Genomic DNA, 15,727 nt, shown 5'->3' on the forward strand with positions numbered 1-15,727 from the left:
TACTGCATGTAAATTTCCACATCTAAATCACCATGCAAGAACGTTGTCTTGACATCCATTTGGTGCAACACCAAATCTAATATGGCAACCAATGCAAGAAAGCATCTCAATGTAGTCATCTTGACCACCGGAGAGAAGACTTCATCAAAGTCAATGCCTTGTTCTTGCTTAAAGCCCTTGGCAACAAGCCTTGCTTTGTACTTTGGCTGACTATCATGAGCGGTGATCTTATACTTGTAAACCCATTTACAAGGTAGAGCCTTTTTGCCCTGTGGTAATTTGACTAGCTTCCATGTTTGGTTTTTATGCAGAGCTGTCAACTCTAACTGCATGGCCAATTGCCAATTCCCGGAGTCCTTCATTTGCACTGCTTCCTTGTAACATGAAGGCTCATTGCAATCAGTCAACATGACATAGTTCATAGATGGAAAAAACCTATCAGGAGGTCGTGTGATACGTCCAGATCTACGCACAATAGGTGGCTCAGGCTCAGCCACAACCTGTGGTTCCAATCTATCCTGTCCTTGCTCCTCTTGAGCCCTGACATTTTGTCTTGCACGTGCAGGTCCATCTTCTTGGAAGATAACTCTTCTAATCTCCTCAACCCTCTCTAGTTTAGAATGATATTTGGATTCATTAAAGTGAACATCATTGCTGTGGACAACCTTTCTGGATTCGGGATCCCAAAGTCTGTACCGTATCTCACCAAAATTACCATAGCCTAGAAAGATGCACTTTCTACTCTTTGGCTCAAGTTTGTTCCTAAATTCCTTTGGAACGTGAGTAAATGCCTCACAGCCAAAGACTCTGAGATGCTTGTATGAGGGCATTTTGCCTGACCATACCATCTCTGGCACTGAATCCTTCTGCAAAACCTTGCTAGGAGATCTATTTACAATATGAACAGCTGTTGATACAGCTTCAGCCCAAAACCCATTTGGCAGTTGTGCATTAGACAACATACTTCTGACCTTCTCTTGTATGGTCCTATTCATCCTCTCAACAACACCATTTTGAGGAGGATTGTAAGGAGCAGTAAGTTCACGTTTTATACCTTTTGACTTACAAAAGTCCTGAAAGGCCTTTGAAACATACTCTCCATCATTGTCAGTGCGTAATCATTTAAGCTTGCCACTCTGATTTTCCACAAGTGTCACAAACGTTTTGAAAACACTAAACGCTTCATCCTTGTGCTTGAGAAAGTAAACCCATACTTTCCTCAAGTAATCATCTATAAATGTCATAAAGTAAGAAGCTCCCCCTAGAGATAGGTTAGGCATAGGTCCACACAAATCACTATGAACAAGTGCCAACTGTGTATCTCTTCTACTGCTTCTATGCTTATGTGGCTGCTGTGTTTGCTTACCATACAGACAATGTTCACAGAATTCAAAATCATTAAATGAAAAGCCAGGCAAATAACCAAAACGAGACAAGATTTCCATTCCCTTCTTGGACATATGTCCTAACCGGCTATGCCACAAAGAAACGTTCGGCTGCTCGGTTACATTGATTACATTTTTAGAGATATTTGATACATAAATCATGTGAAGTCCTCCAGACTTTACTCCATGTGCTACTGTCATAGAACCCTTGGATATCTTCCACATGTTCTGTCCAAAAGTGGTGACGGAGCCAGCATCATCAAGTAAACCTGTGCTGATCAAGCTCTTTGTAATTGCGGGAACATGTCTCACATTCTTCAGCGTGAGAGAAGAGCCATTCTGAAACTTCAATTGAACATCTCCAACACCTAAGATCTCACATGTCTACCCATTGCCTAGCCGAACATGATCTTTAGTGGTCACATAAGAGGTAAACCACTCCTTGTTTGGAGACACATGAAGTGATGCCCCTGAGTCTATAATCCAGTCACTCAGTGCATTTCCATCAGATGCTGTAAGAAGAGCTGAGTCCATTGTATTCTTCAAGAAGTAGATGTCTCCTGACACTAGACTGTCATCCTCTGCAATAGTGTTTGTCACATTTATTTCTTGAATCTTCACTGAGGACTTGTTCTTCTCACCATGGTCTTCAGCTTTCTCTTTGCCTTTTTTTGCTTTCCATTCTCTGCAGTCTCTTTTCATGTGACCCTTCTTGCCACAATGGTAGCATTCTATGTCACTCTTGCCTTTAGCACTGCGGGACTTGCTACGAGACTGATTCCTCTTTCCACCTTTGTACGTTTCTTTGGTCCTTCCCCTAACAACTAAGGCTGTTCCTTTGCCTTTGTCCATTGTCTTTCTATTGGTTTCTTCAGTAAGCAGACTTCCTTCTACACCTGCTATGTTCAACCATCTGGAGGTGCAGAATTACTCAAAGCTGTGCGAAAAGTGTCCCAACTTTCCGGCAATGTGATCAACAGGAACATAGCTCTAACAGGTTCATCAAACTTGACACCTTGAGCTGACAATTGACTGTAGATTTAGTTGAATTCATTCAGATGATTGGACATAGGTGTCCCTTCTTTCATCTTCAAGTCAACAAGCTTCTTAAGCCAGTATATCTGTGAAGCTGCACTCTGCTTCTCATAAAGATCACTCAGCTTTAACCATGCTTGATAAGCCGACATCTCGTCTGCTACATTGAAGTAAACGCTTTCTGCCAAAGTTAGCATAATGGTAGAAAGTGCCAATTTATCCATTTCGCTCCATTCATCTTCGTCCATATCTTCTGGTTTTATCCCCTTGAGCTTTATTGGTTTTATCTGCTTCTTTTGTACCAACACGTGCCAAATCTGCTTCTTCCACAATGGGAAATTGGTTCCATCCAGCTTCTTGATATTGTAAAGAGCAGTGTCCTGTGATCCAGCCATAGCTACGCTTCACAGTAGTTTACTTTCCTGGGAAAAATTCGGCAGAGTTTCCCCTGTAAACTGTCCTCTGAACCAATATCAACTTGTCAAATGAACCAAGAAAGCTTCAGATTCTGCAGAAATTTCGGCAGAGTCTCCTTTGTAAAATGGCTCTGGTGTACTAAAAAACAGACCAAAAAACAGCTGAAAAAACCACTGTCTCTCTAACACTGTAAGCTGTGGGTAAACCTGTCCTGCACCTGTAATGTCTCTCACTGTCCGGTCACTGTCCTGTAAGCATAGACTGCGACAATGCCTCAACGGCAGTAAAGCAAAGATGCAATCCCAACTGTCTAACTCACAGTCAATACATCCTAGCTGCCTATCTAAGGGTGCTCGAGGGATCGCTCTAAGACTTGTATCACCGAAAGGATCTCAACATTCGAGAATCCCCCAGCTCAATAAAACCTCACTCGACCCTCAACAAAGGCTGCAGTAAATCTGACAGTACATAGACTTTCCACAAAGTCATACATCCACAAATTTCTCACTATATGCTATAACCGCTGCAGCGGTTGTTTGCTGCGTGACTCACAGACAGCAAACCCTCAACAGACATACATCATCTCTGTGAATACATCCCATGTGGAAGTACCTGCAATGTCAGGATGAAATCTGGAATATCAAGCAACAAACACAAGCTACCTGATGAACTAGTGAATGTCGCCTACAGTCTGTGTGTAGATGCGCCCGTGTCGTATGTGACACGCCTCCAAGAACTGTCAAGTACTTGGAGTATGCTGCTTGGCAGCTATAGACATCAACATCTGCATAGCACTGCTTCTGAGAAAAACAGTGACTTGAAACAAATCTGGATCCTTCTCTTGCAAGTGATCTTAATTGGTTTATGCCCTGTAAGACATTGCGGTGAAGACGGGAGCGCGCCCAATGCACGATGAAGTAAGGGTGGGAGTGGCTGATAAGTCCGGGTTAGACGGCGAAGATACCTCGAATCAAATCGAATCAAATTCCAATAGCTCTGTCTGCTCTTTTGTAGAAAAGAACAGACTGAAGAGACTTTTAGCACTTCAATAACAACTAAACTAAGAGAGAGAGAGAGAGAGAGAGAGAGAGAGAGAGAGAGAGACGACACGCGACACGGAGTGGCGGAATTCCACCCCAAAGAGTATTGGCCCCAAACCTTGGCATCCCTTTCGGTATTCCTTATATTGCATCAACACAGTACAAGCCGGTACTCCAGACTCTGCACCTTCGTACTGAAGCATGCCAAAGAATGAGCCCTAGCCTCATATTTAAAGGCCCTTGGCCTGAAAAGCAGTTATAGTAAAAAAGCCTTTAAAACTCAAAAGCTTCTGTTTCAAAAGCAAAGCCAAAAAAGCTGCCAGCGCAATTTACGGAAATCTGTACAGCCTGCCACGTCATCAGCTAGCGCAAAACGCGGAAATCTGTATAGCCTGCCACGTCATCAGCCAGCGCAATTTTCGGAATTTGTATGCTGCCTTAGGGTTAGGGTTAGGGTTTTTGGCAGAAATTAGGGTTTGCAGGTTTTAGGGTTAGGGTTTCCAGAATTAGGGTTTACAGGTTTCAGGGTTAGGGTTTCCAGCATTAGGGTTTCAGCAGTTAGGGTTTCTGGCAGACATTAGGGTTTAGGCCCCTCGGCCACATCTGTACGTTGACTCCATTCTTTAGGCTTTGACATGTCAGCAATTTGTTACACCCAAAACCCTCTCTGAATGGACAGTGAAAGCGGCCTCTTATCTCATAGTATACTGGGCAGTGACATGTAATGTAGCTCTATCTCTGGCTCTATCTGGCACACGTGACAAATCCTGGACTTAGCGGGTACTCTACTCCTCTAAATCTGCCTGTCTTGATCTCTAGCTGATGTGAGGATGTGCGTATCTGACCAATAGCACATTGTATCCCGTGGGATAGATGAGTATCCATGTATCCTAGTTAGATCGCAAAACCATCCTCCGTGAGTTGGAGAAGATGCTCTCTATAGAAAGTCATCTTCCTACCTAGCTCATGTGTAGGTTGTATCCATGTCCTCTTCGTATCCAACTGAATCAAGTCTTGTTTGAAGAGCCTGGTAATCTGAAACCGGCCCGTAGGGCAGTAGGCGTTGGCTTTCACCCGAAATTCTTTACTTTAGGCACACACACACACAGAGCACTTTGCAAAGAGAACCTGCGACGGGAATAAACACTTGAATACACACACGGCTCAAAAGCTAGAATGCCCCGAGTAGACGCCGACAACCTGTAGGCCCCAAAATTGGCGCCCCTTTTGGTGTTTCTTTATTCTTTGAGAGGGTAAATTACAAAGTAAGGTCTTGGGAATCCTTTACCTATATCACACTAGATACCACCTGATTTGGCCAAATTTCGGCAGCATAACAGCCCCAAAACTTGCGCGAAATCAATTCCCCTGTTGGATCTCACTTACACTAGCATAAACCCTCTGATTCCTGCCCAAAAACAGTAAATTCAGCTTGCTGTATTTACTGGTTTTTGCCCTGTTTTCAGCCCCAAACAGTCCCCTAGCTGTCCTCTGCCAGTGGGGCACGATACCCAAGAGTTCTAGTGTCCGTATGGCTGAAAAACAGTCAATTTTCCATAGTTACATGGGACGGCGGGTCGGGGTCGGGAACGGGGTCGTGACGGCAAAAGTCAGGAAACAGGGACGGGGGTCGGAACGGCAAAAAAAAAGAGAGTTTTTTTGGCATTTTTTGACCTACACACATGCCACACACATAGAGCATCACTTTGACCATAAATTTACACTAAATAGACCAAAGAACACGAGTCATATAGGCTGAAATGTGCTAATAAAACATCGATGATCGATGGATACAAAATGAGAAGTGCATGCCACAAGGGCTCAAGAATCAAAAAGCCTAAAGGACTTAGGACAAGCCTGAGGCCTCAAGGGTAACAAAAAGTACAAAGGGCTATGTAGTAGGTAGAGTCATAGACTCAAGAGTCTAGACTCGAGAGTCGAGTGATCAATGATCATCAAACTCAAGAAGTGCTCGCCTGCTGAATCTCCACATCGTCGTCGTAGTCGAGGTCGTCAACGACGTATGAGGGCTCGGGAGGCTCGCATTGAGGCTCGAAATCCTCCTCTAGCTCCTCCAAAAGAGTATCGGCCATAGATGGATTCTCTTGTGCCATCTCCCACTCAGTGAAAGGATCTGCCTTGTGTGTGACGCTCTTGGTAAGCATGCGCAAGTTAGCGCTCACAAACACCAAATCATTGGTCCTCTGAACCCCAAGGCGATTCCTCTTCTTAGAGGCAATGTAGTTGTACACACTCCATAGTTGCTCCAAGCAACTAGTGGTACCTGCTTGGCTAAGGACACGAACAGCCAAGCGCTGCAAACGTGGGCCATCTCCTCCATAGTCCTCCCACCACAAAACCGAGCCAATCTTGTTGCGATCAAGCTGTGCATCTACACATCCATAGGAGCCCTTCTTTTGCCTGTAGTTGAGTAGCTCGTCTCTAATCTTGCGCCTAATGTCACTGCTAGGCTCAAGGCGCTCCAATGCAAGCCGCCATCCTTTGCTCACCTCCTTGTCGGTCTCTTGACACCTTCCTTGAAACTCAGGGTCAAGCACATAAGCTGCCGCATGAAGTGGAGAGTAGTATCCATTCCACCTCGACTCACACAAGCCATGAATCTCCACATACTGAACAGGGTCAGGCACAAGCTTCTCAAGTGCCTCTATCATCCGATCCATGGCTTCGTAGACTTTGCCAATGCATGGCTGCAAGCCATCCACTACTCGAAGTAGGTGTAGAATAGGCTTGACCATGGCGTCAAGAGTCTTCACCTCCTCCCACCAAGCGGCGTCGTCGGCCCATTCTCGGCATTTCAATCCTACTGCTGATGTAGACTCCGGCATGGCCTGGAACTCATCACTGAGAAAGAGGCCCCTTAAGGCTCCGCCACATGTAGACAAGCGGCCTAGCATAAGCCAATTAAATGCAAATCTTGTCTCTGAATATTTGAGCAAGGACAAGTGGCTCCTCTTTGAGAATTCATGGCGCACTTTTTGATGGTTGAGCACAAAGGAGACAATTCGAGAGGCGTCACCAATGGTGGGTGAAATCCATGACAAGTTCCCTATGTCCTTGAGGAGGTTATTGAGGCAATGCGTCATGCAAAATGTGACATGGATGCTGGGATACATGCCCTCAATGATAGCTCCGGCTGCCCTATTTGACGCCTCTCCATCTGCAACCATACAAAGGACATTCTCCGGGCCGGTGATCTCTATGGTGCTTGTCCACTCCGTAGCAAGCATCTCAGCGGCCTTGCCACTATCGGATGCATCATGTGACTCCACAAAGTACATCTCCCCCCGAGAGTAGGCCACCACCCCGTGGATGGACCGCTTGCGGGTGTCGCTCCATCCATCTACAAGAAGAGAGACGCCATTGGTCTCCCACAAATCCTTTGTTGCTTGGGCCGCTTGCTCCACGGCAAGCTTCTCTTTGTCAAGGAGGGTGGTGCGAAGCCTCTCCAATGAAGGTGGCACATAAGAGGAGCCATATTCCCCTATTTTCGTAACCATGGTTCGAAAGTATGGAGACCTATCCACACAAAATAGAGCATGTTGTGTTAGTATGGAGAGTCGAGAGTCGAGAAGTTATAACCCATTATGAATACAAAATGGAAGATTGCAATGTGCATATGCCAAGGGAAACTCACCGCGAAGCATGGAAGGCAATGTGGTCGTGGAAGAAGAATCGGGCAACCGACCTATCCACCTCTTCCTTCAATTTAGGATTCCAATTTTCGTTGAGAGTGGTTTGGCGATGCGGAACGGAAGAGGACGGTGTAGATGCATGGCTCTTGAAGGTTCGAGAGATGTCGTCAAGGTTGGCTTCCCTTTGCTCTCGCGGTGTCGCCGTGGCGGAGGGATCAACGGCAACAAAACGGCCGCTCTTGGCCGCTTCCGCAACCTCATACACCATGAGCTTCTCAAGAAGATCCAACCTCTTCTCGGGAGCTACATGAGGGCAAAACTTCACCTCGTGACCGGGTTCATGAAGAAGATGGGCTCGCACTTTGTTTGAACCACCCGTTCTCTTGTATGGACATAGCTTGCACGTCCATGGTCTTGCACCGCCACCTTTGCCACGCGAGCTAAAGTCAACTTCATCCCACCACGACCACGTTTGCCATGCGTGCCTCCTTCGAGAAGAAGCAGCTTGAGAAGTGGAGTTGGCTTGAGATGACATGATGGTGGAGAGACTCGAGAGAGTAGAGCTTAGAAGTTAGAGGAGTTAGAGGAGAGCTTGTGTGGAGAGAGAGAGTAGAGGAGAGCTTCAAAGTTCAAACTTCAAAGTGGGTAGAAGAGGGAGAGACTTGAGAGTGGAGACTAGAGTGTAGAGTAGTCAATGGTCATGCTTCAAGCTTGAGCAATGAGCATTGAGTAGAGAGGAAAGCATTGATGATTGAGTAGCTTGAGCCTTGAGCTTGAGGGAAATGGAATGAGCATTGAGACTATGAGTATTAAGAGGCCCAAGGGAGCCTTTTATAGCCTCCCAAGGGCGAAGGCTCCCAAAATGTGGCAGTTTGGGGCTGCACATATCCATTAAAAACGGTCATAAACGGTCAAATTTTTGAATGGACTGCAGCCGTTCCCGGCCGACCCCGTCTGACCCCTGCTGTTCCGGTCCGTCTCCGGCCGTCCCCGGTCTATCCCCCCGTGACCCGCCCGTCCGGCCCGATTTTCGTCCGTCCCTCGGCGTTCCCTTCCGTTCCCGGCCCGGTTACGGCCGTCCCCCGGCCCTAGGGCCCGTCCCCCCTGTCCCCTGTAACTATGCAATTTTCTGCGCTTACACAGCGCTGAATTTGCACCTGTATGGTGAGGTTATGACCTCACCGGTGCCTGCTTTGGAGTGGCTAGCCTCAGTTGTCCATACATCTCCATCCAACAGTCATGCCAGCTCTGCTATGATGATCAACTGAGGGGCCCCATATCTCCACTCTGTACAGCATGGCCGAAGTGACCAAAGTGTCAACGAGCCAAAGCTTTGTCCGAGGTTCTTGGAATTGAACCTGCGAACATATCCTCTCAAGTCTCCCTAATGCTGCATAGGCTTTGGTCAATCGCGTATCTACTGCACGCCTCAGGGAAAATATTGGACCATTGAAAACCGCCCCAAGATAAGTGTATGTATCTGCTTACTCCATAGTCTCTCGACCATATGTAAAAGCGGGGGCGGACCTCCTTTCCCCCTGCGCCGTGTTGTTAAAACACCATTACCTTGGTCTTACCAAGGTTCACAAACAATCCACTGTCCCGTGCAAATACATGCAATGAATCCAAATGACGTTGCGTCCCCTCTGGAGAATCTGAGATCAGCACAATATCATCAGCATATAATAGCAACGGAATCCATGTCCCTGCAAGCTGAGCACCTCTATCACCCTCTGTCTGTACATAATCTGAAAACTCATCTACATATATCCCAGAGAGAGAGAGAGAGAGAGAGAGAGAGAGAGAGAGAGAGAGAGAGATGGTTTTACTACAGGCATTTCAAATGTATCTTGACGGTTGTGCCATAGAGGCACTTGACTCGAGGATCAACAGAAGTACATCAGCATATTTGATGATGGAGAAGGTGCTAGAACTGGCATTCAAGTGTGCAGCTTCAACAAGAGAAGAAAGACCTAGTATGAAAAAGACAGCTGAAATGCTCTGGAATATAAGGAAGGACTACCAAGGTTTTTGGAAAGATCGTCCAGGGCTAATGCTTTCAAAATCAGGCTCTCAAAGACAACTTCAGAGTATATAATTATGAAGGAGCTTTTCAAGTTTGCAGTCAAATCTTAGCATTCTAAATTTCTGTTCAATGAGGTGTAAATGAGATTTTTCTTGTATCTTGATCCTGTAATTTTCTGTACAGTAAATTTTGTTCTCCCTTGGATTTCACACAAGTCAGGAGTTTGTAGTTGTATTCTGCTAAGACATTGCTTCTTTTCATAGGTTTACTAAAAAATCATTTGGCTGCTGAGTCATAAGTTTGGCCAATCAGTATAGTTGGATGAGTTGGAAGGCTTATAGCCAATTTCACAAATGTAGATATCTATATACATACAAAAATGCGTAGTTGGGCTCTCTCTCTCTCTCTCTCTCTATCTATCTATATATATTTATATATATATATATATATATATATATATATATATACACACACACATACATATTGGTCAGTAGTGGGGCGAGTACACACTCCAAAGGGGCTATCTGATTTTATTCACTCCACTTTTGGGGTGAAAGAGGGTTGCCTGCAGTCTCCTACACTATTTGGTATGTATGTGGTTCTGACTACACTAAAAGGAATGGTGATAGAGGAACACAATTGGCAGGGACATGGATCCCACTATTGCTATATGCTGATGGTATTGTATTGATTTCTAGCTCTCCGGAGGGGATGCAGCAGCACTTAGATGCTTTACATACATTTGCTCATGATAGTGGATTGCCTGTTAACCTGGGAAAAACCAAGGTTACGGTGTTTACCACCACACCACAGTGGGTCAGGAGGTCAGCACCCACATTTACGTATGGCTAGGAGACGGTGGAGTATACAGACTCATACACCTATCTTGGAATAGTCTTCAATGGACCGGTGTTTTCTTGGGGGAGAGGAATAGAGATTAAACTGATCAGAGCTTATGCAGCCTTGGGAGGCTTGGAGAGGATGTGTTTGTAGGTTACAGTTTCAGGAACCTCGAACAATGCCTTTGACACTCTAGTGGCTTCAGATATGCTTTACGGGGTTCAAATATGGGGACCCTCTGCGGACCACCATGGGCAGATCTGGTAGCGCTGATGGATGGAGATGTATGGAGAGGCCTTTAGTCTCTATGATTTCTCAGATGATTCAGGCTAAGGCTTTAGTGCCACATGAGATTATTCAAGCCGAGCTAGCTGCCCCTCCCCTTGTTGTCGAGGCACTTACTAGACGAGTCTCCTTTATGCACAGTTTATGAGATCTCCCCACATACAGATTATAGATATGCTCGGCTAGCCCTTGAGTCCTCCCAACAACTAGGGCTACAGGGGGATACAACATGCTGGTATGGGCAGATGATATCATGGTTGCAGTTACATGGTTTTAGCATGGATAGATTGCCTCCGTTCTAGTAATCCTAGGATGCACTTTCCCTATCTCTCACACAGATAGAGATGCACCATCCCTATCTCTCACACGGATAGAGATCACTAGACTCATATGCCAGAATTTGATTTAGTTAGATACGAGGACGACATGGATATAGCCGACACAGGAGTTGGGCACAAAGATGGCTTTCTATAGAGAGCATCTTCTTCATCTCACAGAGGACAGCTTTGTGACTAGGCCCCGTGTCATGTTGTGGCACGTTTACATTGTGAATTTAAATGTTCACCTCACTCTTTATGCTTTTTTATATATGGGACCAAATGCTACAATGTACATGGTGTCATATGCGTAAAAACAATTGCCACAGTTATAGTTATGTACATGCCTTATCGGGGAGATGAGGCCCTGGATGTAGCACTATGGCGTGTTTTCTCACGGTAATATATGTCTTAGGAAAACATAAGCACATATGTCATGTACGTGGAGATGGCACACTTGTTTTGCCTAGAAAGTTCAATACGGGCGATCTCGGTCAAAAAATAGAAGGTTTCATGCATGGCCATAAAAGATGTGTCCAAAGTGCTTGCCAAGTGGAAAAATGAGGTTCTACATGTAATTTGAGTCCAACCAATGGGATATTTCCACAAATTTAGGATTTTTCTTAGCTTGTTTGAGCTTTTTACGAACAAAAAAGGGGCATTGTTGGGTTGAAAATGGCCATAAAATGGTCAAAAATAGCCCAAAATTAGCATGAAATAGCTCAAAATGCCACATCAACAACGGTGTTGTCCTCGCTCAAGCTAGGAGAGAGTTCATAGAGCCAAACATGAGCTCCTTTGGACATCGAAGGAAGGATATACTACAGTTCCAAGTGAAGGTGCTAGTGCAATCCCATGCTGTTTCCACCCCGTGTTCGAGGCTATGAAGCCAACAATTAGGGTTTTCTCTGTTACCAAATGGACTTTTTTTTTTGAGTAATTTCTCTTTATTGGAATTAGGATATTTAAATGTGTGCACTTAGAACTATAAAAGTTAGGAACTATAGATCTACTAGAATTTATAAAAGCCATCAGAAATGGAGAACTTTGATGTGTCATATGATAGATGACATTAAGCATCGTGAAGGAATTGTATGGTTAGTACAGTGGAAAGAGATTGGAAATGGGTATTCCGATGCATCACATGATCGATGACGGGAGCATCAGATAGGGGATATTCTATTGGTCCGGAAGGAAATCCGAATTGGGTTAAGGAATATGTGTGAAGACATAGGCACAAGAGTAAAGATGGGTATTGAGAAGCTTTTTCTAAAAAGCGGGATATTTTGAAGTGCTTTCAGGGAAAGCAGATGCCTTGCCGCGAGAAAATTTATGTTTGCATTGTTAGGGGCTCACAGCCCTAACAGGTAAGCAATACAAGAATGATGCAGTGTAGAGAAAAACGAGGCAGGAGACTGCACATTACACCATGAGAACTACAGATTGTATGAACACAAGAGACCAAAGTATCGCTCTACCCTGTATTCATTATCAATGTCCAACTATAGGCCCAAAACAACAATACGGTTGCAGGAAGATTGCAAACTGCAAAACTGCCGGGTAGTTACCTCCGAAAATTGCGACTCGCCATGTGACCATTCGGGTATTTTCCAACTACCTAGACATAAAGACCTTGTGTAAACATGCTCCTAAGGTTTAAAAATAAGACCTTAGTTAGAAGTCCAAAAAGATAAATGCCCTGGCACATCAGGCCCTAACACCTGGCACACCCGGTGGGCAATGTTTCTCAAACATTGTGAGGACCCACAATTCTTTGATCAAAAACTTCAACATCAAGATGATCTTTAACTTCAGGCTGCTTTGAACTTTCCCCTTCAGTTGCAGTTTCCTTACTATCTTTACCAAATCCTACATCCACTTCAGCTTCAGGTGCTTTCATTGCAACCTCAACATCTTCTCCAATGAGTATCTCATCCACAATAGACAATACTGGATCTTTAAATTGCTGTTGTCCATCTGCAACACCTGCTTCTTCATCTGCAACTGCACCTTCATCAACTGTTCTTGAACTTCAGTTTCAGTTTTATCCAACATTACAGTATCACTCTGAGTATGCAGTTGTTCAGGTTTATGATGTTTCTGGTGCTCCAACTGCTTCTGCAATTTCTCATACTGCTGCTTTAGTTCATCACACTGCCGCTCTAGTTCATCATTCTGCCTTTGCAATAACAAATTCTCCTCCTTTGCTTCTTCCTCTGTGTCAATACTTACTTCCATCTCAACTGCAACCTCATCCATTATATGTTCTTCAATGTTTTTACCCAACACTTCCTCCACAGTGCTCAATAATGCCTCCCCAACATGAAGATTCTCTCTCTCATTCTCCTATCCTGTGAGTGGAATTATATCTTCAATTAACTGCTCTTTAACTTCTTGATCTGCATTATCAATCAATATCGCTTCACATTCAGCACCCTCTAGTTCAGGTTGTTCATGAACTTGTTGTTTCCCCTTATACTTCAACTGTATAAAATGATCTTTCAGTTTAGTGAATCTCTTCTGCAACAACAGATTTTCTTCCTTAGCCTCTTCTTCAGCAAAGGCTTGGTATGGCTTACTGAACACATTAGCAGGTTCAAGTTCAAGTTCAAGGTCAGGTTCAGGTTTCTCTTCAAAAAGATTGAAGAAAGATCAAGGTAGGATGAAAACTTTGCAACCATTAGACACTACCTCTTGAACATATCCAATATCTTTGCATTTAGATGAAACACTAAGAAACCTGATTTAGACTTCGTATGCCAAAACAACTGATTATCCTGAAAATTTTGATTCACAAAACACCAAAATTGATCTGCTTCTTCATAAAACCGATCTGATTCAAGGCTTAAAAATAACAGGTTGAACACATAAAGAAATCCACTTTGTAGCTGCAAATCTCTCCAATCAATGAGATCTCTGTGAAGCTGAAAACTTTTGACTTGATGAATTCCTGTATCATCAAGCTTAGTATCAATCCGCTTGCTTATTTCCCCTGCAACTTCAACTTCTTTTGGAATTTTAACTATCTCTGCAACCTTCATATCTTTTGAAACTTGAAAAGCTTCATTTGTACTTTTGACATTATCTGTAGGTGGTATATCATCTTCGATAATAAAAATCTGATTTAAAGTTGACTGATGTGTTCCTGCTTTCTCAGGATCTGGCATTGCAACTACATCCTGCACTACATCTTGAACTTGATTCTTTTGAACTTCATCTTGTATCTGCTCCTCCACAGTAGTATCCATCTGGACTTGTACTTGATTTGAGCTAAGGTGCACCTGCTGATTCAGTTGATCATATTCTTGTTTTAAGTCATCATACTTCTTCTTCAGGCTCCTCTCATCTCCTTGTTCCCAAACATCCAATCTTTGCATATTGTTCATTCTGTCTTAACTGCAATAGCTGAATCTTTTGGCCCTTCACCATCACAAATTGAGGCTTCAAGTCTTCATATAGCTTCAATTTAAACAAAATTATCCTACTTTGCTTCCACTTGATGCATTCAGTCCAATGCAAACATTCAAGCAAAAAGTGTAGTTCTTAATTCATATATACAATCTCCTGCAAATATTCAATCTCTTGCATGTGTTCAATTCCCTGTAAGTACAGTGTAGTGCTCTTTTCCTGCAAGTACAGTGTAGTCCCTTGTAAATATTTATACTTCAATACATACTTAGTCTCTTGCACATAAACAATATTTTGTAATTGTTCAGTTGCCTCTTGCAAGTATTCAGTATCCTGTGAAGATGAAGCTTCTTGCACTACAAAAATCTCCAACACACCTGAACTTGAATTTGAAATTTCTTGATTTCATACTCTTCCACAGCATCCTTCATGCTTCTTTCATCCAAACCCTTTCTCCACTTGATCCATTTCCAAAAGAAAATAATCAGCAAATTCCAAGAAATACTTCCACACCATTGAACACAAGTAGAAATTTGTTGAAAACACCTCATGTTGGACTTCTCTAGACGAAAATTCGCTTCTGACACTGACTCCTGCATCCTTTAGTTGTAGAAATCAAAGATTGAACTTCATTCTTCACCTTTGAGAACCTGTAGTTTGCTTCTTCTTCGTCAAAAACTGCTTCTTGAATATCTTTGACAAGATACTGATCATGTGAACACTTCTTCATTAATGATTGCTTCTCTTCTTGAAGTCGATCAATCATAAAAATGGCTTTGATTTGTTGCCACTTCATTTGAATATCTCTCATTCGAAGTTTTGCAAACTGGAATACCTGAAATTGCATTCTGCAAACTGAAATACTGAAATCTGCAACATGTAAATAGTTGAACTGCAAATTGCTTGAAACTGCAAACATGAAACTGTAGATTTCAAACTGCTATCTGCATGCTGTCAGGGATCTGAAAATAAACAGAAACCTGAAAATGAATAGAACCCTGAACACATTTCTCTTCTAGGTTGTGCCTTTTTTGCACCACAACAAAAACGAGCAGGAATCTAAACAAGAAGTTCAACAGTCAAGAACTTGCAAACAATCCCAAAGTCTCTCCTTTGCCCAGTTCATTCCTCTTCAGCACCATGGCCAAAGCAAACAGGACCTTGAGAAAACTGCAGAAAACTGTGTACTGCACAAACTGCATACTTTCAAGAAACAAAAATTGTCTACAACAGCAAACTGCAATTGCCTGCACAAAAACAGTCAAGAACCTGTAAAGACGTGCAACTTGTCAGCAATTGTAATATTGGTTTCCCCTGACAG

At 43.6% G+C, this 15,727-nt stretch overlaps 1 protein-coding gene and 1 pseudogene across 7 annotated transcripts in view; one reads left to right on the forward strand and one right to left on the reverse strand.

Annotated features, from left to right (window-relative positions):
* Window positions 1–9,951, forward strand: part of LOC147430899 (calmodulin-binding receptor-like cytoplasmic kinase 2) — a 45,266-nt gene extending 35,315 nt beyond the window's left edge. For all 7 annotated transcript variants that reach the window (XM_086493435.1, XM_086493433.1, XM_086493434.1 and 4 more), the window contains one exon: window positions 9,365–9,951. In XM_086493435.1, the coding sequence (XP_086349561.1) occupies window positions 9,365–9,628 (264 nt within the window). In that variant the 3' untranslated portion in view covers window positions 9,629–9,951. The remainder of the gene's footprint in view (window positions 1–9,364) is intronic.
* A 4,084-nt stretch (window positions 9,952–14,035) lies between these two features.
* Window positions 14,036–14,837, reverse strand: LOC147430900 (uncharacterized; annotated as a pseudogene).
* Between the last annotated feature and the right edge of the window lie 890 nt (window positions 14,838–15,727).

This window comes from Adiantum capillus-veneris, chromosome 21 (genome assembly GCF_014529385.1).
Source record: "Adiantum capillus-veneris isolate H3 chromosome 21, ASM1452938v2, whole genome shotgun sequence".
NCBI lineage: Eukaryota > Viridiplantae > Streptophyta > Polypodiopsida > Polypodiales > Pteridaceae > Adiantum > Adiantum capillus-veneris.